This window comes from Capra hircus, chromosome 16, assembly GCF_001704415.2.
Source record: "Capra hircus breed San Clemente chromosome 16, ASM170441v1, whole genome shotgun sequence".
Taxonomy (NCBI): Eukaryota; Metazoa; Chordata; class Mammalia; order Artiodactyla; family Bovidae; genus Capra; species Capra hircus.
In genome coordinates, this window is record NC_030823.1 from 48,151,362 (window position 1) to 48,175,609 (window position 24,248).

The 24,248-nt window shown below is 59.8% G+C and overlaps 1 protein-coding gene across 2 annotated transcripts in view; it reads right to left on the minus strand.

Moving 5' to 3' along the window:
- The window catches only part of PRDM16 (PR/SET domain 16), a 342,599-nt gene that overhangs the window by 11,344 nt on the left and 307,007 nt on the right, over positions 1-24,248 (minus strand). Inside the window, exons 7-14 of one of the 2 annotated variants that reach the window (XM_018060471.1) lie at positions 23,874-24,021; positions 23,266-23,419; positions 17,981-19,394; positions 14,631-14,715; positions 11,612-11,781; positions 10,900-10,977; positions 4,725-4,894; positions 3,571-3,745 (exon numbers count right to left, since the gene is read on the minus strand). In XM_018060471.1, coding sequence (XP_017915960.1) covers positions 3,571-3,745; positions 4,725-4,894; positions 10,900-10,977; positions 11,612-11,781; positions 14,631-14,715; positions 17,981-19,394; positions 23,266-23,419; positions 23,874-24,021 — 2,394 coding nt within the window. Of the gene's footprint in view, positions 1-3,570; positions 3,746-4,724; positions 4,895-10,899; positions 10,978-11,611; positions 11,782-14,630; positions 14,719-17,980; positions 19,395-23,265; positions 23,420-23,873; positions 24,022-24,248 lie in introns of both variants that reach the window. The other variant, XM_018060470.1, reaches the window with a different exon arrangement.

Consider the following 24,248-nt stretch of genomic DNA (forward strand, 5'->3'; position numbering starts at 1 on the left):
TTGGCAAAACTGTTAGCCTTTGCCCTGCTACATTTTGTACTCCAAGGCCAAACTTGCCTGTTACTCCAGGTATCTCTTGACTTCCTATTTTTGCATTCCAGTCCCCTATTATGAAGGACATCTTTTTCTTGGTGTTAGTTCTAGAAGGTCTTGTAGGTCATCATAGAAATGTTCAACTTCAGCTTCTTCAGTATTAGTGATTGGGGCACAGACTTGGATTACTATGATATTGAATGGTTTGCCTTGGAAATGAACAGAGATCATTCTGTCATTTTTAAGATTGCACCCAAGCACTGCATTTTGGACTCTTTTGTTGACTATGAGGGCTACTTCATTTCTTCTAAGGGATTCTTGCCCATAGTAGTAGATATAATGGTCATCTAAATTAAATTCACCCATTCTGATTCATTTTAGTTCACTGATTCCTAAAATGTCAGTGTTCACTCTTGCCATCTCCTGCTTGACCACCCCAATTTACCTTGATTCATGGACCTAACATTCCAGGTTCCTATGCAATATTGTTCTTTATGGCATCTGACTTTACTTCCGTCACCAGTCATATCCACAACTGGGTGTGCTTTTGCTTTGGCGTTGTCTCTTCATTCTTTCTGGAGTTGTTTCTCCACTCTTCTCCAGGAGCATATTGGGCACCTACCCACCTGGGGAGTTGAGCTTTCAGTGTCCTATCTTTTTGCCTTTTCATGCTGTTCACGGGGTTCTAGGGCAATAATGCTGAAGTGGTTTGCCAGTCCCTTCTCCAGTGGACGTTTTGTTAGAACTCTCCACCATGACCCTTCTTGTCTTGGGTGGCCCTACACAGCATGGCTCATAGTTCCACTGAGTTAGGCAAAGCTGTGGTCCATGTGATCAGTTTGGTTAGTTTTCTGTGACTGTGGTTTTCATTCTGTCTGCCCTCTGATGGATGAGGATAAGAGGCTTGTGGAAGCTTCCTGATGGGAGGGACTGGCTGTGGGGAAAACTGGGTCTTGTTCTGGTGGGCAAGGCCATGCTCAGTAAGTCTTTAATCCAATTTTCTGCTGATGGATGAGTCTGTGTTCCCTCCTTGTAGTTTGGCCTGAGGCCAAACTACGGTAGGGGTAATAGTGGCTATGGCAACCTCCTGCAAAAGGACCTATACCAGCATGCCAGGGCTCCTTGGACTGTTGTAGCCAGTGCCCCTGACCCTGCGGCAGGCCACTGTTGACCCATTGCTCCTCCAGAGATTCCCAGGCACACACAGATAAGTCTGGCTCAGCCTCTTATAGATGCCCCAGATGCAGGTGCCTCGGGGCCGGTGCCTCCTCCCAGCCCCTTCCCTGGACTCTGGTGCTTTGCTGGGGATCCCTGGGGCCCCTCCGCTTGTGGACACATCATGCGCTCTGCTTCACCTTCACATGGGGTCACCCCATTTTCTTTTTCTAAAAAAGTCTATTTGTTTTTGGCTATGCTGGGTCTCCACTGCTGCCTGGGCTTTCTCTAGTTGCCGAGAGTGGGGGTTACTCTCTGGTTGCAGAGCATGGGCTTCGCATTATGGGGGCTTCTCACTGTGGGGCTTCTCTACGGAGCACAGGCTCTAGGGTGTGCAGGCTTCCGGAGCTGTGGTGCACGGGCTCGGTTGCCTTGAGGCCTGTGGGATCATCCTAGACCAGGAACCAAACCCACGTCCCTTGCATTGGCAGGTGGATTCCCAGCCATTGGACCACTAGAGAAATCCCAAATTTCTCCCTTTTCTGAGGACACCTGTCCTATCGGATACGGGCCACCTGATTTCAGAATGACATCATAACTAATTACACCTGAGAAGATCTTATTTCCAAATCAGGTCACTCTGAGGGGCTGGAGGTCAGGATGTTGACAGAGGAATTTGGGGAGGGGGCAGGGTTTGGCCCAGGGGTTTCTGGGGTCAGGAAGCCTGGCAGGCTTCCTGAGTTATAATGGACTGTCAAGAGAAGGTCACTGGTTCTGGGTGGTGTTAACACTGGGCCCCAATAGAACTGCCAGCATCCCAGCACTTTCTGTAGATTAGCTGACAAACGTCAACTATCAACGTGGTCCCACTTCTGACAATGATGTGGGGGCACCTCCAGTGGGGAGAGGGCCTGGTCTGTGGGCTGGCTCTGCCCTGGGCTTTCTGAGGGGTGTGGGGCCGGTGTCTGAGTCTCACTTACCGCCCCCACCCCTGGGGCCCTGGCTGAAATGCTGCTCTGTGGGGTCAGGATGGTGCCAGTCCCTCTTCCTTCTGGGGACACCCCATCTTTCCTGGTGACTCTCCTGGGGTGTCCTCCATATGGTTGAGAGCTGGGCCTGCCACTCAGGGACAGCGTTGAGGGGCCGTCCACCCCAGGGAGGACGCCCCTGGCTTGTCCTTGTCAGCTCCCCGTCTGGCTCTGCCCTGGGCACAGGGGGCCACAGCTCAGGGGAGCGTGTATCAGCCAGGATGTGCCTCATGGCCTGGCTCCTGGATGCTCAGGTCCATGACTTACTCTGAAGGTGGAGACCTCAGAACTTGAACCATGGACGGCTCTCAGATGGAGCCCAGAGTGTTGCCAGAATGAAGCTCGCCACTCTGGGTGCACATGGCAGGGCTGGGCTCCCACTAGACCATCACATGCGACCAGAGCTGGGGACAGACCCAGGCACTTTGTTGGCTGCTCCCCGATATCAAGGTCTTTTGTGCCTGGCAGGGCTGGGGCTCTGGGAAATGCAGCCCATGGCCAGCCTCTCCCATGTCCCCTCCTCTGAGCCCACCCAGGCACCAGGTGGGATCACCTTCCTGGGCATGGATTTAGGACTCAGAAGAGCCAGAAACAGCCCGGGCGCCAAGCCCCTGTGCCCGCCCGTGGATCCTGAAGTTCTGCTCAGTGCCCCTGCTCTGCCTCAGGGGCCCCAGGGGTGAAGGAGATGCAGCCCGCCAGGGGGAGCAGACAGGCCCCTGGGAAGCCGGGTGTCCTGGGTGGGAGGGAACTGGGCTCTGGGCTGGCTGCCCACCCATGGACAGAAGGGTTAGAGCCAGACACCCAATCCTCTGGGCCTCATTTCCTCTGCAGAAGCAGGGGAGCGCGTCCCTAAGCACTAGGAGTCCCGCGTCTCTGAGTCTCTGCCGCAGAGGCCTGGGATCAAGGGAATGTGTTACAGCCTCTGCATCTTAGGATCCCAATTCTGCCATTTTCCTGCCTGTGTGTGTGTTTAAAGGAGCAGCACTCTTGCTAGAAACCATTCGAGTGTCAAATTAAATGAGCCTGTCCTGGAGTTCCAGAGCCATGGTGGATGTCATGAAAGGAGCCCTCACCTGGCTGGCGTTTGGCCGCATGTGCATTGAGGCCCGTGTGCTGGTGGCACCGAGCGTGTGACACCCGCCATCGGGCCGGGGTGCTTGTTCTCTGCAGATGCAGAGAGCCGAGGTGGGGTGGCTGGCAGGTGGCAGGGTGCCAGCTGAAGAGCCTGCAGGCCTCGCCCTCTGCTGTGGGCCTGGGGTCTCTGGTGCTGTGGTGGGGGCCTGCTGTGGGCATGACCATATAGGGAACCATACAGAGTCCAGACTTTCCTGGGACCCTGGGACATGTTTCTTACCGTTTGTCTGTTCGTGTTGATGCTTGGTTCATCTCACTGTTGGCAATAAAGTTTCTGATTTCAGAGAAATAGGAGTCTTCCTTCTCATCTAAAAGTGCGTGGTTGTCCGACTCGGAGGTGGGGGAGGAGGCGCTGGTCCCCAGGTGGTTGGTGAGGACCCCCGCATGCTGGCTCACTGTGGGGAGGGGGAAGCATCAGAGGAGGGTACCCCTCGGCTGCACCCCACCCTCTGCGGCACGGCAGGAGGGGACAGGTGGCTGAAGGGGTACACATGTGGGGCACTCTTAGGGAACACCCCCTTAGGGGAACCCAAGGGTACAAGGTTCCCCTGAATGAAGATGGCTTGAGGGGTGACTGCAGGCTTTCCCCTAGGGCTAGCCTGTGTTGCCCCCTCCTCAGCCCTCCTCTCCCCACCCTGCACCTTGCCCCACCCATCACCCCATCCTCCAGGCCCCCCTCCCTGCTCCCAGCACCCCACCCTGACCCATCACCCCATCCTCCATGCCCCCCTCCCTGCTCCCTGCTCCCCACCCCACCCATCACCCCATCCTCCAGGCCCCCCCTGCTCCCTACTCCCTGCCCCTCCCTGCGCCCCATCCTCCATGCCCTCCCCTCCCGTGCCCTGCCCATCACCCCATCCTCCATGCCCCCCTCCCTGCTCCCTGCTCCCTGCTCCCTGCCCCTCCCTGTGCCCCATCCTCCAGGCCCCCCCTGCTCCCTGCTCCCCGCCCCTCCCTGCGCCCCATCCTCCAGGCCCTCTCCTCCTGTGCCCTGCCCATCACCCCATCCTCCATTCCCCCCTCCCTGCTCCCTGCTCCCCACCCCGCCCATCACCCCATCCTCCAGGCCCCCCTCCCTGCTCCCTGCTCCCCGCCCCGCCCGTCACCCCATCCTCCAGGCCCCCCTGCTCCCTGCTCCCCACCCCGCCCGTCACCCCATCCTCCAGGCCCCCCTGCTCCCTGCTCCCCGCCCCGCCGGTCACCCCATCCTCCAGGCCCCCCTGCTCCCTGCTCCCCACCCCGCCCGTCACCCCATCCTCCAGGCCCCCCTGCGCCCTGCTCCCCGCCCCTCCCTGCGCCCCATCCTCTAGGCCCGCCCCGCCCGTCACCCTATCCTCCAGGGCCCCCGCGCCCTCCTCTGCGCTGCCCCCCCACCTGGCGCATGCTCGTGCTCGTGCTTCTTCAGGTGCCTGTCCAGGTTGGTCTGCTGCCCGAAGCAGCGGTTGCACAGGTGGCACTTGAAGGGCTTCTCCTTGTTGTGGATGTTCCGCACGTGCCGCTGGAGGTTGGAGGAGATGCTGAAGGAGCGGTCGCAGTACTTACACCTGGAAGACACGGCGCCTCAGCGGAGCCCCTGCCCACACGGCCTCCCTGAGGCCCCTGGCCCACGGCGGAGAGCTGGGAGCAGTCCCAGCCAAGTGTCCCTGGAAGCAGGTGTCCCCCCATCCCTGACTCTGGGCGGCGGATACTGTGGGACTGTACCCTGAGATGGTGGAGGGGACTCTCTGGGGCTTGTGCCCTGGGGTGGGCAGCACCGGGACTCCCTGGTGTCTCCTGGCATCTCCCCATCTCTGCTGTCCTGTCCCCCGAGCGCAGGATCCACAACAGAGGGTGGCGTGCTCCCGGCGGCCTCAAGGGGGCGGCCAAGCACCAGGAAAGATGCTCCCAGCAGCTTTTCCGGAAAGGAGTCCATACCTGCTGCCTGCAGCTTTCCTCCCTGGCAGACAGACCCCTACTCTGGCCTGGTCCCACCTCCTCTTCATGGGTCCTCAAGCAGACCCATCCCCTTTGGGGACTCAGCTTGCCAATCCACTAGCAGTAGGTCAAGGCTGCAGGGCCATACCAGCCCTCCTTAGTGTCCTTCTCTGCCCCAGGGCGATGGGGGCTCCCAGCCTCGCCCCGTCAGATGGCCTCCTGTGCATGGACCCCTTTGGTGGAGGTTCCCCCAGCCCTGTGCGCTGGGTTTATCTTAGTGCCTTCCCGGGGGCAGCTGCTGCCAGGCTGCATGGCGCACTCGGGAAATGAAAAAAAGACGCTCTTTCCTGGATGCTTCGGTTGTCCGAGTATTGTGACACCAAGTTTATCAGAGCAAAGCACGGAGTTGCCACAAGGAGCAATCTGAGATGCCGGCGTGTGCAAGGTCCCTGTGGGTGTGGGGCTTCTCCCAGGGCAGGGCAGAGGAGGGAGGGAGGGTGTCCCAGGTTATCACAGGGGAACCAATGGTGAGGGCCCAAGCAACACCGGCAGCAAGAAACAAGAACCAGAGAGAGGGTGGGGCGTGGGGACTGAGGACCCACGGCACAGCTCTGCAGACAGGGCCGCCTCCTCCTGTCCCAGGGGTCCAGGCCACCACCACTGGAAGGCCACTCCCACCCATCCAGTGTGTCCAGCTGGCACGGCAGGGGGACTCCGGCTCTGGGTCTCCAGGCGCACATGAGTGTGTGTGTCAGTCTGCTCACGCACACATGTGAGGCCATATGTGCATGCTTACGGGTGCATGTGTGGTAGGTGTGCACATGTGCGGGTGGGCACGCTCGTGTGCTCCTAGTCTCAGAACTTCTCTAGGGATGCCCATCCGCAGCTCAGAGGCACAGGAGCACTGACTTATCCATCCCTAAGCTCAGCTGTTTCCCTGTTTTGGGAACAGGCTCCCGTGGAATGACAAGCAGAGAGGCGAGCATGGCAGAGCACTGGCCGGGCAGGCCCTTGGGAGGCAGAGGCCATGCGGCCAGTGTGGCGGGGCAGGGCTTGGGAGACTAAGTCAGCTCAGCGGGTGTGGCTGGGAGGTGCGGGGGACCTGTCCTGAGGACACAGCCTGGCATTCTTGCAGGGGCTGGTGGCCATGCTCCAGCACAGTATGGTGGTCACAAGCACTCAGCCATGTGGATGGGCACGTGTCTGAGGACACTCCGGGGCCCTGGCCTCTCACCCCAGTGCTGCCTGCCCACTTAGGAGGTGCTGGTCTGACATTTGACATTCAGAAGATGGCCCTGCCTGGGGAGTCTGGGCAAACCCAATGTCCCTGGGTCCCTGAGACAGGAAGCTTGACACCCCCAGGCTGGCCACTGGGGCCCGGGGCTGAGTTTTCCTGCTCAAAGCTGGTGGCAGCTCTCTGTGGTGGGAGGGTGAGAGCCCCCAAATTACCACCCCTACTCGTGGGGGGCTTCTCCCTACCTGCAGGGCTTCAGCGGTTGTTCAGATGGTGAAGAATCTGCCTGCAACGGGGGAGACCTAGCTTTGATCCCTGGGTTGGGAAGATCCTCTGGAGGAGGAAATGGTAACCCACTCCAGTATTTTTGCCTGGAGAATCCCCATGGACAGAGGAGCTTGGTGGGCTAAGTCCATGTGATCACAAAGAGTCAGACACACTGAGTGACTAACAGTTTCACCCAGGGGATAATACTTGTGGGACAGGCTCTGCTTGGAGGAGCCCAGACTGCTCCCCTGATGTGATTCTGGGGCTTCATTTACTCAGTCCGGAGGCTTCCAGATGCTGCCTGAGGCCAGACTCATGCTGGCTGCCTCCACAGCAGATGGGCCAAGAGCTGCCCGTGATCCACGCACTAGTTCCCCGAGCTCCTTCCAGCCACCCCTTTGGCCCTGGGGCTGACCTGATGGGCCAGCTGAGCTGCCACCGGGCCCTCGGGAGCCTCTAGGACGTGGGGCCTCGGTCCTCCCATAGTCGCGTAATGTTTAGCAGCCTCGACCTGGACCTCTGTCCCAGTTGCCGGCATCAGGAGGGTGGCTGTCTTGTCCTTGTCAGCCGGGGTGACAGAGCAGTGGGACTGGGGCTTCAACCCTCTTCCCGCTGGGCTGAGCAGAGATGCTCAGGTGTGCTCTGACCCAGCGACCCCCTCTCAATAGTCCAGGAAAGAGGACTTTTACATCCCTGCCTGCACCTGCTCCTTAACTCTGTCCTCAACCCACCCTCAAACCCACTGAAACCTTCACCCCCCACTGCTGTCAGGCTTGCCTGTAGGGCAAGTGCAAGGCCAAGCTGGCCCCAGCCCACCCAATAGCCTTCCCACAGGCTGCATGGGGTGTTGCCTCAGTCTACACGGATGTCTCACACTCAGCCTTCCTTTCCTGTATCTTTGGAAAAGCAGGGACCCTCTCTGAGCCCCAGCAGTGGCCGTGCAGTATCTCTGAGCAGTGGGACCGCTGAGTGAGAAACAGGACTGAATGAGGAGCTCGGTCACGGGCCTGAGCACCGTCACTCCCCAACCTCTGCTGGCGGGAGGGGCCGGGAGAGCAGCCACACATTCAACTTGGTCACAGGGTTCTGAATCCGGCCCTCTCCTGGTTCTAATCTAAATAAATGGCCCAGAGAAGTGCATCTGAAATTTAGGGGACTGGTGAGCCCAGGGCTGCGAGGGAGCAGGGCTCTCGGAGCAGCTGAATTTGCGTCGTAAATAAGCTGACAAGTGGCTAGTGAAATTTATGGCCGTGCTGTATAAAATAGCACACCATCGCACCCCAACGGGAATGGGAGAGCAGAGACCGGCCAGCTGAGGCAGCGGGCAGCCAGGGGACCTTGCTGTGACCGCGTCTGTCCCCTCCCTGGGGAAGCCAGCGGCGTCAAAGACACAGCACCGGGCGGGGAGAGTGAAATGGCCCCTGGTGGGTGGTGGTGGCTGTGTCCACTCTGGGACCTAGTGGGGCCGCACCAGCCACCAGAGAGAGATAGGCTTTAGGTAACTGTAAAAACTGGGAAAGGAAAGATAGAAGAGATTTTTGTAACCCTGTGCTGTGTGCTTAGTTGCTCAGTCCTGTCCGATTATTTGTGACCCAATCGACTGTGGCCCACCAGGCTCCTCTGTTCATGGATTCTCCAGGCAAGAATACTGGAGTGGGTTGCCATGCCCTCCTCCAGGGGATCTTTCCAACCCAGGGATGGAACCCAGGTCTGCCACATTACAGGTGGATTCTTTACCATCTGAGGCACCAGGGAAGCCCAAGAATACTGGAGTAGCCTATCCCTTCTCCAGCAGATGTTCCTGACCCAGGAATCGAACCAGGGTCTCCTGCATTGCAGGCAAATTCTTTACCAGCTGAGCCACCAGGGAAGCCCAAGAATACTGGAGTGGGTAGCCTATCCCTTCTCCAGCAGATCTTCCTGACCCAGGAATCGAACCAGGGTCTCCTGCATTGCAGGCAAATTCTTTACCAGCTGAGCTACTAGGGAAGCCCTTTGTAACCCAGGCTTAACAATAAAATGAACAAAGAACAGACACATATGGGCCACCTGGAACCCTGATGGGAATGGTAATAGGACCTTGCTGGGCACATGGATTCAACACAGTTAGCAGGATGGGGAGCCACAGACGAAACGACCTGCAGATGGGGGTAGGTGAGCATCCTTAGAGCTGGAGTCCCAGGTCCCGCCAGGAGCCCACGGTCAGCCCACGTGCATCCAGAGTGGGACTCAAGACTCCCCACCCACCTCTGGGCAGTGCTGGAGGGACCATTGGACAGGCTTCCAGGACAGAGGAAGCAGCCGCCCTCCTTCCCACATCTCAACGAGCCCTATGTGCTGGAGCTTGAAAAAACATCATCAACTGCCCCTCATCTGCCAGCCTCATCAAAGATCTCTAAACTAGGACACCGGCCCAGCCGGGCAGAGGGTTGTCACAGTAAGGGGTCGTGCCTCCTGGGTGTCACACTAAGCGGTCTGCCTTTCTCTTAATTGTGGGGGCACCCACCCACCAGCCGGGCCTCCGTGGGCACACACGCAGTGCACACGTGTGGGGGTACAGTCAGGCAGCGGCAGCTTTCATTGGCATCACTGGGGTGACCTGGCCTGTGCCAGCACTGGCCTTCTGTGGATGGACTCGCACTTTCCTTCCTCTAACTGAAGCCGCTCCAATTCCCAAAGTGAGGCCAGGTGCCCCAGTGATGTCATAAGACAGGTCCACGCCCCAAACTCCTCATTGTGGGGCTGCCTTGAGCTAGATGCAGTCAGGATTTGCAATGCCAACTTTCAAAGCAATGATTGTTACTCGCATCGAAACTCACAGATTTAAAGAGCAAAAGAAATCAATGATAATTAAATCCTTCTATAAACATGGACCCGAACCCCCAGGGGATCTTATATGCAACTCTGTCCAGGGGTTGGTTCTCCTTCCAAGAAACACACACGGCTCCTTGTCTGGGAGAGAAGCAGGCTAAGCCCGCCTTTGTTAAGTTGTAAGTCACTTTTGGAGGGGAACAGGGTGGGGGGCTGTGTGCTGGGGGCCAGCTGAGGGCACTGAGCAGATGACTGGTGAGCGACCTGAGCTGATGCTTACTCGGCTGGGACAGGGCCCGGGGGCTGTGATGCCTGCAGAAGCCCCTGTGGCAGCCCTGCCCAGTGATGGGGATACACCTTCACTCCCTGGACCCATGGGTCACTCCCAGCTGTGTGCCCGGACTACAGGACCTGACGCTGCCCACTTAAAACGATGCCAGACCCTTTGCTCCAGATGGCCGCTGTCCACCAGACAGCCCAGGATGTCATCCTGGCGTTGGGACCAGCATCCCCCAATTTGTCTCACGGTCTCCATCCCCTGGGACTCCCGGCCCCCGCCCTGGGTGGGGTCCCCGAAAGCCAGGATGTTACCCTCAGCTCTTTTCTTGCCCGACAATTGCCCTAGGCACCAAGGGAAAAGGCCAGAATGGTCAACAAGTGTGGCCATGAGCTTGGACCCTGGCAAGTCAAGGGCGTCTCTGAGCCCGAGGCTCCAAGTCTTTGAAACAGGGAGATGCCCCCACCAGTTGTGAATATGAAATGTAGAGGCTCTCACAGCCCCCATGCACTTGCGACCACATTCTGTAGGGAGGGGATGAGGCACCGAGGAGCGAGGTCGGGGCACCTAGGTGAATCCTCAGGATGCCCCCAGCTTGGGAAGATCCAAGTTTGCATGGGCCTCCTTCTCTGAGGCCAGCCCACCCTACCTTAGGGGCTCACCCTGGTCCCCTGCCCAGGCTGAGGTCAGCAATGGCTGGTGGCTGTGGGGAGGTGGGTGGAGGTGGGCTGGGTGGTGGTGACGCTGAGGCTCCCCCTCCACAAAGACCACCCCTGGGCCTGGCTTTGCTCTCCAGTTGACACCCAGTGGTAGGAGGAAGGGCTGCTCCCAGACACACTCCGGGGTCAGTGGGCGGGAACCTTCCAGAAGCCTGACCTTTACAGTATCCTCGGGTGCGTAAGGGCTGAGCAGCCAGGATAGAGTGACCCAGTGAGTGATCTGGAGCAAGGTCCAGCATTGCTCCCACCCGCTGCCCATCCCATGGCAGGGGAAGGGGAGGTCCGCCAGGAGCCTGCCTCCCCGACCCCAACTGGGCGGGCCCCTACCTGTATGGCTGCTCCCCGGTGTGCGTTCTCAGGTGTCTCGTGAGGTTTGCTGACCGGGGGAAGATCTTGCCGCAGTACCTAGGGGGAAGCAGTGGGGGAGGGATCCATCAGGCAGGCGCTTTGGCATAGACGCGGGCACCCAGGTGTCTTCTGGTGCTGTTTCTCCCACACCCGGGGGCAGGTGACCCACTGCACACCCTGGATTTCAGTTTCTCCTCGGCCTCGAGGCCCAGCTGAGTGTCACAGAGAGGCTGGACACACACCACTGGGCAGCTGGCGCTGGCCCACGCTGGCCTGCTCGGGGCCGTGCCCCTGCCCCAGGCAGTTTCTCAGCCCCTAGCCCAGCCTGGGCCGAGCTGGAAAGCACCGGCTGCACAGGCCTGTGCAGCCGGGACGGGCCATCTCTCCTTAGCACTGGGCTTCCCACCGCCCCCAGAGCCGGAGTTAAACACGGACCAGCAGCCTTAGCTTCCGGCTTGGACCTTCCAACCTGCTGGCCAAGGCTGCATTTTCTCGTGCTCACTGGAGCACAGCTTGGTGGGGGACATGTGGATATTTTCAGGGAATGATCTCAAGGGGACAACGGCCCACCGGCTACCATGCCGGGCCCTGGCTGAGACCGAGCTTTTTTCCTGGAAGTGCAGGTTCATGGGCCCTTGTGGCACCTGCAGCCACCTTGCTGGGGCTGCCCCAGGGGCTCACCGCATCTCACCTGCACGTGTATCGCTCCTTGCCCTTCCTGAGGATGGGGTCTGAGAGCGTTGGGGGTGGGGACCGGAAGTTGAAGGGGTGGTGTGGGAGGGGCTGCAGGGAGCTGCCAGAGTCCACCTTCATGGCCGCAAAGCTCTCCAGCTTCTCCGTCATGGTCTCAATGGCTGACATCTGTTGGCAGGAGAGTGAGAGGGGCTGTGGGGCTCCATTGCACCTCCAGTCTTGACGCCCCTGGACCCACCCCACACCTGGGAATCCTCGTTGACTGAGCATGGATCATGGACAAGCAGGCTATCGTTGGAAGTGGTCTCCTTCTTCTTGGCCACTGGGCTGGGTTCTTTCACTTCCTGCAGCCAGCCCTGCTCTGGTCCTTGCTTGGAACCCCATCACAGTCCAGGGTCCAGGCTGGGGGAGCTGCAGCTGACCATCACTTGCCAGTCCCCGGGTGACGTGGGTCACTGACACTTGTGATCACAGAGCGCCTTACTTTGAAACCAGCCAGCAAGCCCTGCTGGCTCGATCCCTGGCTAGCACTCCTCATGGCTAATTTGGAATGAAAACAGAATTATATCCTTTTTTGTTCGTTTTTTTTGAGTGCTCAAAAAATTTAGTTAGTGTTGATCGCTCATCTTGTCTAACTCTGCAACCTCGTGGACCGCAGCCTGCCAGGCTCCTCTGTCCATGGGATTTTCCAGGCAAGACTACTGAAGTGGGTTGTCATTTCCTTCTCCAGGGGATCTTCTCAACCCAGGGATCAAAGCCAGATATCCCACATTACAAGCAGATTCTTGACTGAGCTACCAGAGAAGCCCATAAAATTAAGATAGCTATCTGAATCCCAAATTAAAAAATGGCTCATAAAGCTGAAGCACCACCACCACCTAGTGGCAGCAGACCATAACTGCAGGCAAAGTGCTAAAAAGAAATTCAATAGCTTAAGACTACACTCAACCATGGAATGCTGAGGCCGACGTGACGTGACACAAGACATGGTGACATGGCCCGGAGGGGCTGCCTGTCTGCTCCATGGAGACGCCACAGGCTTGCCTGGGGTGGAGAAGGGAGCTGCTTTCTCCTGGCTTTGCTCATTTCCACCTGGTGGGCAGGGTTCTGACTAGAATCCTGTGCCTGCCTTGGGGCTGGGGGACAGAAGCAGGGAAGGGACCGGCGCAGGCCTTAGCAACACTTCTCCTCTCCTCCTGAGGCTGCCTGCTGCAAGTCAGGTCCTATGGGAGGCTGGGATGAGACTGAGAAAGGAAGAGTTTTCATTGTGTCTGGAGTCCCTCAGGGTTTAGGCTGGGGAACAACTGAGTGGTTAGATAAGACACCAGAAAGGGGTTAACAAACAGAAGATGGGGTCCATCCTATGGCTGAGGCCTCCCTTGACCCTGGGCTGCCACCTAGACCCTGGCCAGCTCTGCACAGTTGCAGGATTTGGGCCTCACCATCACTATGGGATGGGCATGCTCCCCCGTTAGACACATGCTGCTTCCAGCTGTGGGTGGCCCACCTGTCTCCACTGATGGACAGATGGACACTGCCTGGCCCCTCAGATGCATCCCTAGATGATGGGATCTAGGCACACAGACTGCTGCCCATCTGCCAGTGGGTCTCAGTTTTAGCTGCAGCCTTGGGAGGTTCTGGGACTACTGCCCCAGACTCACCGGCCCAGAGGTGGTGAGGAGCAGTGGCTTGGCAGGACCGCCTCTCCCTGCAACCCCAGGGGCTGCACACCTGCATGTCGGGCCTCAGAAATGAGAGGCAGCTGACCAGAGCATGTTGGTGTCTTTGTGCATTGTGACCCCCGCCCCCACCCCCCCCAAGACTTTACAGTGGCTGGAAGCTGCCCTGTCCGAGTGATGGACTCACCTCAGACCATTTCATCAGGGGACTTACTAGTCACCTTTCCCACCCCCAGCCCCGGATCTGGGCTCAGGGGTAGGCAGCAGGGGTGGCTGGTTGGGGGAGCAGGCAGCAGAGACAATGGGCAGCCAGCCCCCTGCCAGGTCCCTCTTCCTCAGGCCTGGGAGGGTCCGGCCTGCCCAGCCCACTTTGCCTGATCAGATATTCCCAGCCAAGCTCCCGCACAAACACAAACACAGGATGTGCCTGGCTGGCTTGCCTGCTTTTTCCAGCAGGGCCCGAGGAAACCAGGGGAAGTTCTTAACCAAACTCCGAGGCCCTCATGAGACAATGGGAGGCAGTAAGTTTAGCTGTGAACCCAGGCGGGGTGCAGGTTCCACAAACCACGGGTTTGTCCCAGGCGGGAAACGCAGAGGGAGAGAACAATGCCCGGGTCTGGAGTCTGGGTCCAGGCTGGCCCACAACTCAGTCCTGAGTCTTCTCCAGCTTGGGCAGGGGAGGCTCGTGGGTCTGGGGACAGGGCCGGGCTCCAAGTGGTGAGAACAGGGGCACAGAGTGCCTGCAGGCTTGGTGGGGTCTGTGACCACTCCCCAGACTTGGGGGTTCTTTTTCCCAGACTCCTGATTCTAGTCTTGACAGGTGGCCTCGCCACCCTCTGCATCCCCGGGGGAGGGCAGTCCGTCTGTCCACGACTCCCTGGGATCCCCTGAGCTCGATGCCTGTCCCTCTGCTGCTGTCCTGCTCCCTGCCTCTGCCCTCTGCACTGCCCCTCCTCTGCTGATCTTTCCCCTTAAGTGCCCCCATGTCCCTTGTACCAGAGAGGCTGCTGGCGTCCACACCTCCCTGGCTCTCTCCTATTCATTCTCCCTGTGGTCCAAATGTTTGGATATGCTCCATCAGAGCTGCAGCCCACTGCTGCAGGGGCAACGTTCACTACCCCTCCCAGCCGTGGATCGAGGGGGGCACCTGTGGGCCAGTGTCCCTGGCTGCTTCCTAGGGCTCCCCCGCCAAGGACCACCCTCCTGCCTCACCTGTCCAGCCCTGTCTCATCTTCCCCAACCTCACAGGGATGGGTGGGTGTGCAGGGACGGGAAGCAGAGACCTGCCTGGGGCTTGTGGCTGGGCCTGGATGGACCTCAGGCTCCCGCTGGCCTTACCTGGGGGTGGAAGAGCAGCGGGGATGGCCTCAGGTACTTTTCCTTAAGGGCTCCCACCGGGTCGGTCACCTTCCGCTTCTCCACCCTGCTGGACAGCAACACAGAGGGTTACGGACCCCACTGAGCAGCCCAGCACTGGGCGGGGAGGGGCTGTGGTCCCTGCCCCTCCTGGCACCCACCTGTGCCCCATCAGTCACAAGGTGGGGGCCTTACCTCAGAGCCCAACTTCCACGGACCCTGTGACCACGTCTCACCTGATGCTGTAAGGACGCTCTGTGACCCGGCTGTGCACTTGCCTGTCTGAGCACATGTTCCCCACACCACACCCAGGTCTGGACCCCTTCGAGTCTCCCCAGCGTCCCCCCAACCACCCAGCTGCCAGCACCCATGCATGTGATGAACGCCTGATGCCGGAGCTAGGACTCTTCCCTAAGGGTCCCGTGTGTGGCAGCCTCTGCCCACTGACCCATTTGCCCAGGGAGGGCTCGGCCCTGTTGGGGTCCCTGGGCTCCCCAACAGCGGAACATGGGGCACATGGGGCTGCCACCTACACCCGACTTCCCTTTTCTACTGAGCCCTTGGCACAGGTGCTCTGTCCAACTGGGTGGGTGTGTGAGCGAACAGGGTCCAACTGGGCAGGGCTGTGTGAGTGATCAGCAGGTTTCTGCCCTGGGGAGGTCTCAGAGCCTCCCCACAGCAGCCAGGCAGTGTCTACCTAAAACCTCAAGACAGCTGCTGGAGACAACAGTTCCAGAATGTTCCCCAAATGCCAGTACAACTGCCAATCACAGCAAGCGGAAGAGGAGGCTGCCCCTCCTCCCCTGACCTCCTCCTCTCACCATTTCCCAACAAAGCCCACCTCAGTCTCCCCCATGGGAGTCGAGATTTATATAAGGCGACATGGGAGTCCTACCACCTCTCTGCAGGTAGACACGGCTGCGGGGACCGCCGCCTCGTCTGTCCAGGGCCACTCTCCCACCCCTCTTAGGCTTAGCTCTGCCCCTAGGCGACCTCAGGGCTTTAGCAGAGGCCCCATTCAAAGCTGGGCTGGGTCAGTCTTTCAATAAGGCCCCCAGGGTGGGTGGTGTGGGCAGAGAGGAAGGGGTCTCACAGCGAGGCAGGGGGTGTTGAAGATTGTCCTCTGCCTTCTCCCGCCCTCTGTGTCTCATGCAGCCCACCAGGCTGGCTCCGTGAAGCCCCTGCCAGCTGACCCCTGACCCCCAGCAGACGTGTGCCCTGCCAAGGTACACGGCTTTCGTCATCACAGTGTCCCTGGCCTTGTCACAGAGCCAGCAGCACGTGGAGGTGAGAAGGGCAGGAGGGTCGGGGGGGCGGGGGGAATCAGCCTGGTGGTGTTGGGGTTCCTCCAACCAGGGGGAAGGAGGGTTACTGGTATGTGTCCATGGTCACACCTGGGGGGGCCTGTGGGGACACTGGGGAGTTTTGCTGGAGTCACCCCAGGACCAACCAGGAGCTGGGAGGACCTTGTCCCCTAGCCCTTGGCCAACGTTTACACAGGCAGTGACTGTCGCCCACACCTTCACTTGGAGGGAACCTTCTCGACACCACGAGTGTTCATCTTGACTGGGCTCAGGGGGCGGTGGGGAGAGGTTACCCCATATCTGGGGCATTTTGCTGGTGTCTGTGTGTGAAAGTGGGGACCAGGCAGCTCCTCTGTCAGCAGCTGTACCCTAAATCCAGAGGGCAAGAGCCCGACGCAAGCCAGGTCTCCGAGTAGTTTGGGCAGGAGGGGAGGGTCGGGGGGCTCTGTGGCCGATTCCTGCTTCCAGGCCTGACTGGCTGCCCCGCCAACTTCCAGAAAAAGGCCCAAAGCCCCGAACCAGGCCTGCAGTGGGGAGGGGAGGGGTAGAGGAGGGCTGGGGGCTGGGAGGGGAGCTGGGACAGGGTGGACAAGGAGGCTGAAGGGAAACATTTAACCCAGAGCCTCTTGCAGGCCTGCTGGCTCCAGCTCGGGGGGCTTGACCAGGAGCCTTGGTCTCTAGGTCTCCAGTCCCACCCCTTCCTCTGCGTGAGGGCTGCTTGCTCCTTGCCTCCTCTCTTGAACCCCAGCTATCCCCTGTCTCCCACACCCAGTCCCACAGATTCACTGGAATTGGCAGGTGCCCCCTGGGCCTTTGATGGGCATGTTCACCCCCAGAAAGCCCGTGAGCCACCGTCAGTGGTCACAGGCCTCTGATCACTTTCTCAAACCATCTGTGGATGGTGTGTTTTTAAAGAAACACCCAAGGGACCATTTTTCAGGTTTCCTGTGATGACAATGCCAAGACCTGGCAGGAAATGGAACCAGCTACAGACACAGGCCAGCCAGGGCCCTGGGTGAGCGCAGAGCGGGGGGACCTGGGTGGGTGAGGAGGGCAGAGCAGGAGGCTGGTCCATGCTCCCTCCTCCCTGTCGCTGGCAACCCTGCCATCATTCCTCCCGCTGCACCTTTGCAGGGGTGACCTCACTTACACACCCATCCCCAGGCCCTGCCTGGTCCCTGTGCTTCCCATGAGCCCTCAGAGTGGCCACATGCTCTCTGCATTCCCATGTAGACACACTCACCTGTGTGCACACGGGCCCCTCCCACACAGAGCCATGGGCCTGTAATAGTGGCTGAAGCACCACACCTGCCTGCCCCTCCAGGCCCCTCCAGGCCCGCCCATGGGCACAGCTCCCTCCTGAGGGCTCAGCCCTCCCAGCACCCTGGGACACGTGCAATGGGGGCCAAAACCCCCTGATCAAAGCCTGCTCAGAAACCGGGGAGGGGGAATCAGTTGGCCCCTCACCAGAAGGTCTATCAGAGGGCTGGAACGCTGATGTTTTGCAAACCTTCCAGAGCTTTCACCTCTCTCCCTCCACCTCCTCCCTCCAGGGATAAGTGGCTCCTCTGATCGCCCCTAGGCCAACAGGAACCCCAGCTGTGGCTCTGGAGAGGGGCGGGGCCTGTGTAGGGGCCACAGGGCAGTCGCAGGGAAGCAGAGATGCTGGAGCAGGCCTAACAGCCAGGAGTGTCCTGGGAGGCAGAGTCGGTCCAGACAGGGAGGCGGGAGACACCAGCAGGCGGGCCTCTGGGGTGGAGTCTGAGGGCAGGCTGGGGGCAGGGTTCAAGGGAGGGCAGTGCGTTTCCCAGTGGCATCTGAGAAAGGGAGCCAAGTGTACCCAGAAGACCCTGCCAGGCGCCCACCCTAGGAAAGGGCCGAGCCAGGCCTGGACTTCAAAGCAGCACAGACCCCTCCCTGCCCAGAGCCGAAGCACCTCCTGAAGCTGCAAAGACAGGGGGACAAAGCTTGGGGGAGCAGGGGAGGTGGTCCCCAGGGACAGCACGTGAGGGCGGAGCATGTGAATACCTGTAGATGGGGTCCATGAAGAAGGGCGATGGCTTGGCGTAGTGCAGGGGTGGCTGCTGGGGCAGCTGGGCCGGGCATGCCTTGGGCAGCCCCTCGCTGGGCCCCAGCCTGCGCTCGCCATACACGTGGTTCTTGCGGGGCTCCCGGGTCCCTCCATTCTGGCTGGCCCGTGCACGGCTGCCAATGCTCAGGTCCAGTGGCTGCTCCTCACCAGACACTGGGGCTGGGGGCACCTTGGGCGCCGGCAGGATGGGCTTGGCCTCTTTGGGTTTGGTGGTGAGGTCAAAGGGGGACTCGGCACTGGGGCCGCCAGCCTTGAGGGCGTCCCGGGGCGACTTTGGCTCGGCCTTGACCAGCAGGTTGTGGGTGAGGGCACGGTCCGTGAAGGGGTACAGGGAGTGAGGGAGGTGGGGCAGGAACTGGAAGGGGAACATGGAGTGGTAGGGCAGGGCGCCCAGCTTCTTCTCCGGTACGCCCATGAAGCCGGGCCCGAAGTACTTCTCAGCGATGGACGCGATGGCCTTGATGGAGTCGCCTGCCGCGCCCGACGCTGTCAGCAGCTGCTCCTGGGGCGGCGGGAAGAAGTGCTGGGAGTAGAAGACGGGAACCTCGCCCACACTGTTGGGGGCGCCTGGGGGCACCGTGCTGCCCCCGAACTCTGGCTTGCCCTCGGCCGCCTTGCCCTTGTCCTTGGTCTTGTCACGGTCACTATCCACATCGCTGTCTAGGTCGGAGCCTGTTCCCGTGGTCGTGTCCAGGTCGGTCCCAGTCGTGGTGTTGATGTCCTCGAAGTCGCTGCCGTCTGACAGGTCGCTGCCCCGGGGCTTGAGCTTGGTGGCGTACGCCTCCTCCAGGTGGCCCTCCAGCTTCTCCTCGGGCCCCGCGGCCGCTGTGGTGCCCTGGCTACTGTTGCCGACGGCGGAGACAAGGGGCAGGGCAGGGTTCCCCAGGGGGCTAGGGAGCTTGGCGTCCTGCGTGTGGTTCAGGGGGCTCTTGAGCAGCGGCGTAGGAGGTAGCAGAGGCGGCCGGGGGTACAGGGATGGAGGGAAGATACCCGGGAAGCCGGGCGTGAGCGTGGGGAAGCTGGGGGGTGCTGCGGAGAAGGGCAGGCTCCCGGGGTGTGGCCTGGAGGGGAAGTACTCGCCGAAGCCCAGGCCGGCATGGTTGAGACCGGGGGGTGGCTTGGCCTTGTCCATCAAGGGGCTGGGGGTCAGGGGCAGGCCGGGGGCGAAGATGCCTCCCGGCGGGTAATGGTTCTTGCCCTCGCAGAAGCGCCGGTGCTTGTTGAGGGACGAGGTAGTGCTGAACATCTGCCCGCAGTCCTTGCACTTGATCTGCGTGCGGCAGTCCGCGTGCATGCGCTTGTGGCGGCACAGGTTGGAGAACTGCGTGTACGACTTGTGGCAGACCTCACCTGGGGGCAGCAGGGCAGAGACAGCGGTGTGAGGGGAGGCGGCGAGGACCCCGCACTGCCTGGGGCTGGGGCACCGGGGGTCCGGCTAGGTGCCTGGAGTGGCGCGCGCCTGGATGTGTGTGTGTGCGAGTGCGTGTGTGCACATGTGTGTGCACGCGTGCATCACTGGGTATGAGTGCCTGCATGTGCGCTTAGGTGTATGCATGCATGTAGATATGCACACAGGTCTATGGGCACGTGTGCTTATGTACACGAGTGTGTCCTGCATGAGTGTGTATGTTCACAAACACGTTGCACTATAACTGTGTCATCACATGTACTTGCACACACATGTGTACATATACACATCTACGCACACGCACCCTTCCCTGGGATTGGTCTCTGGTGACCAAAATGGATTGGCGACGCTGTCCCTGTGCCTCCCCTGGGGTCCCTGGGTGGCCTGGGTAGATCTCTACCCACTTCAGCCTTCTCCACTGGAGAATGGGCCCTGCTGCTCTGTGTTCTCCTGATCCCATGAGTTTGTCAGGTGGGACCGAGGTCTTCAAAGTGGCTCCCAGAGACGGGCAAAGACACGGCATACCCTCATGTATGCAGCTGCACCTGCCCACCCAGACTCCCCACCAGGTCTCCCTACCACGCCAGCCACACTGTTCCAGCAGAAGCGAGTAAAACAACACCCCCTGGGCTAGGCCGCCCACTTCTAAGGTTTAAAATGCTCTCAGCTTCCCCCCTCGTTCTGCCTCCAGCCCTGCCTCCCAGGACAGGGAGGCCTCAGGAGCGACCAGCCCTTTGGGGTTCTTAATCCCCAGGCCTGGAAGCAGAGCTTCTGGCTGTGAGATCAGAGTCTGGGGGTGGCTAGAAGGTGGAGGTGGGAGGGGAGCCCCCGAGGGGGCTGGTTCCACATCTGAGAAAAGTGAGACCTCCCCAGACTGGGATGGAAAGGCTGCTCCAGCTCTGTGCGTAACAGGAGAGGGTGGCGGTCAGAGCCGAACGGCAGGCCCCGCAGGCCCTGGCGACCCAGTCTCGCCATTTTCCCAATGGTGAGCTGAGTGTCAGCCAACCTCCAGTTTTTCTTTCTCTTCTTGTTTTCCTAACCAGCAACAGAGGAACACACACACACACACACACACACTGTCTGTCTCTCTCTCTCTGCAGGACAATTTGCTTCCTAAATGCAGCCCCCGTGGAAACAATGATTTCAGCGTGTTTCTCGCTCTCCGCACACTCTCGCGGCCTGATGTCATGCGAATCTTGCTGGGAGCGCTGGCCCCGAGCTGATCGTGCTCTTTAATCACAATATCTATTTATATTAACGGCTCTGCCTTCCTGGCTGTCTGGCTTGGCGGGACGTTTTCAAGGCTGAGGGGGAAGAGCACTGCCTCGTTTAATCAAATCTGCCCTTTTTGGGAGGAGGCTGGTGCAGAGGGGCCGCTGCTCCTCGGGAAGGTCTATAAATACCCTCAGGCCGCCTGCTGACCCTCGAGGGAAGAGAGGCCACTCCCTGGCTCAGGGCTCCTGGCCAGACGAGTGACACCTTACTACATTCCTGGCCCTTGAAGAGGCTCAGTGACGCCCTCCATCCCCCACAGTGGGGCTCCGTGGCACCTCATCAGTGGCTTCTGCCATCCTGAGCTTGGAAATGGCACCCTCCCAGGGCAACTCCCGGTGTGTGTGGTGGGGGTGGCTCGGGGACCAGTGGCCATGCCTGGGTGAAGGGAGCCTGGGACCTTTGCTTCCCATCCACCCAGTCACACGAGAAAAGGGTCCTGATGAAATGCTGGGGCTACAGAGAGGCCTCTGGGAGACTGAGGTCCCTGGCGAGGTGGGTCCTGGTCCTGTGATGGCTGACAGAGCTGGTGAAGGGAGCTGGCTTCCTGCAGGGGCTGGGAAAGGCCCAAGCAGTCCACCATGAGCTGGACGTGGGACCAGTGCCTGGTGGAGTGTATCCATGCCCTGCGGGATGCAGAGGGACCCTGGCCAGTGCTTGTGCTGGTCAGCGGTTTCTTTTCCTGTAAAGTATGCATGTGGATTGTGTGTGTTGCACACACACACATACTCACTCTCAAGAAGTGCATTTCCCTGACTGAGGGAGCGGGTGACCCAGGTGAGATGGGGGCTCAGTCACCTCTAGCAAGATAGCTGGAAGCCTAGGTTCAGGGCAGTGGGCAGGAGGTGAGCACAGCCCCAGCTACTCAACAAAGGCCTGACCAGCCAGAAAGTATGGCCTCTTTGGGGGAGCAGTCCAGTCCTGTGAGACCCCCACATTGGTGAAACCACTGAGACCCAAGTCCTCAAGTTCCCAGAGTTAGCTCCTCCCACCCCCAACATTGATGTGCTGGGACCCGAGAGGTACCAGGCCACCCAGCCTGGGGTCAGCAGCCAGGCCCCTGGAGCTGCAGCGGGGCCTCAAAGGCCTGGTCACTTCACACTGCCAAGACTGTTTCCTTCTCTGTCACTTCCCTTCGGTTGGGCACAGTGTGGTCCCTGGTCCATCAGGTTTTGTAAGGGTGCTGTGAACTCATGTGTGTAAAATGATGGCTCAGCACAACCTCGTGTGGACAATGACTCAGCGCAATCTTATGAGAATGACCCTTAGTGTGATGCTGATGTGAAGGATGAGTCGGGACGATCTGGTGTGATGCTGACTCAGCAGAATACTGGTGCGAACTATGAGTCAGGACAACACTGGTGAGTTAAGCTGGCTGATGAGTCAGCTCTGTGTTGGTGTGAACAGTGACAGCACAATCTTATGTGAATGACTCCCAGTGCAATGCTGGTGTGAACAATGAATCAGGTCAAGGTCCTGTGAATGCTGACTCAGCAGGATGCTGGTGTGAACCACGAGCCAGGACAACGCTGGTGAGTTACACTGGCTGATGAGTCAGCTTTGTGTTGGTGTGAACAGTGACTCAGCACAATCTCAAGTGAGATGACTTGGGGCAGTGCTAGACAGAAGAACCTTCAATATCTCCTAAGCTCTGAGAAGTAGGGTCATGCTCCTGCATTGGCCCACTAGATTCCCAGGACCTAACCCTATGACCTCTGACTCCTCTCCTATTACTTCCCTCCCCAGACACACCACAAGCTCAAGGCTTCTGTGCTCACAGTGCCCTGTCATGAGCCTTCTTGGCAGGCACCCCGTCGTTCTCACCCCACCCGCTGCCCACCTCCTCGAGCTCTCTGCCAGAACTTGGGTCACTCATAGACCATCCCACGTCCCAGCATATGGGCCAGATGACACCTACTTGGGCACCTGGAGAGCCTCCTGACCCTCCAGCCCTCCTCCCACCCTGGTGATGGTGTAGCTTCCGTCTCCTCCATGGGCAGGTCAACGGCATGTGGACAGGGGTCCAGTTATTCATGGCTGGCCCCTGCCACCTAGGTTAGCGCAGGCATGCAGCCTGGGGTCCCCAAAGGCTGCAGGTGAGTGGGGAGCACTGATATTATCACACCTGCTGGAGCTCTGGGCAGCCCGTGTGTGGGGGGAAGGGGAGGCAGGGAGGGAAAAGGGAAGTTGCTGGCTTCTCTGCAGGACCACAGGGGTCTTCACTACCCACTGCCCACCTCTAGCCACTGGACGAGTGAGCCACAGGGAGGACCCAAGGGGCGCAAGAGGGGAAAGTGAGGCTAGAGCAAGATGGATCCCAGAGTAAGAGCGTGCGAGGGAGCAGGGTAATGATAAAGTGGTGCCAGGAGGCAGCCACCCCTGGGCAGAGGGACTGGCAGCTGCCGCAAGTATTTTCTGAACAGATGGGGTCCCACAAGCAGGGAAGAGCCTGAGGACTTCTCCCCCTGGCTGACCCCCAAGCACGCCCACCCTGGGCACGCCGGGAGGGAGCTGGGCGGGGCCGGGGGAGCCCTCACTCACATATGAAAGGTTTGACGGTGCTGTGGATGTGCTTGTGCTGCTTGAGGCCTGAGGAGGTGGCGAAGGTCTTCCCGCAGTCTGGGCAGGCGTGGGCCCGGGCGCCCACGTGCTGAGAGCGGATATGTCGCTGCAGGTTGCTGGGGTCCGTGAACACCTGGGGACACAGACTCCGGCGCGTCACATCCTGTCGGTCGCTCCCTGTGGACCCCGGGTCAGGTCACGGGATGGGGGTCTCTCTGGGCACTCTGCCCACCGCCCTGAGCCTGGCCAGACCAGTCTCTGCTGGGGCAGTGACATGCTAGATGGCCTTAGGTGGGCTGTCAGGCCTCTCTGGACTCTGGTTCTTCAATAATAATTCTCGAGAGAACTGTGGCCCTGAGGGTGCTCCAGACAGGAGCTCAGAAGCTTTAAGCTCCAGGTCTTTGACCCAGGAGTCTGTCCTGCCATGTAGGTGGGAACCCGAGAGGACCTGGTCTGGCCGCCCTCTCCTTCCCCATTGCGCAGCCCTGCACACTTCCTGTCTTCCTCTCGAATGACTGGGGGCCCGTGGTCCCCAAGCGGGCTCTGTGTCTTGGCTCGGGTGGGGCCGGCGGGGTGAGCCCGGTTACCTTCACGCAGTTTTCACATTCGAAGCGCTTGCCGCTGTCGTGGGACATCTGGTGGCGGATGAGGTTGGACTTCCAGTTGAAGGCCTTGGGACACTGGTCACACTTGTACTCTCGCTCCTCCGTGTGGACGACCATGTGCTGCTCCAAGCTGCACATGGGAGACCAGGATCAGCAGGGGCCTGGAGGGTAGGGCCTCCTCCCCGCCCCTCAGAGCCCCTGCCACCTCCTGCTCCCAGAGAGGAGAGAGGCCTGGCAGCCAGTCTGTCTGCCTCCTGCCTGGACAGGGCACTGCGTGGACCAGCAGACACGGCCTTCCCACGTTGGATGGCAGGGGGAAGCCAGGGCATGGATGGAGTTCGGGCCCTCACCCAAGAC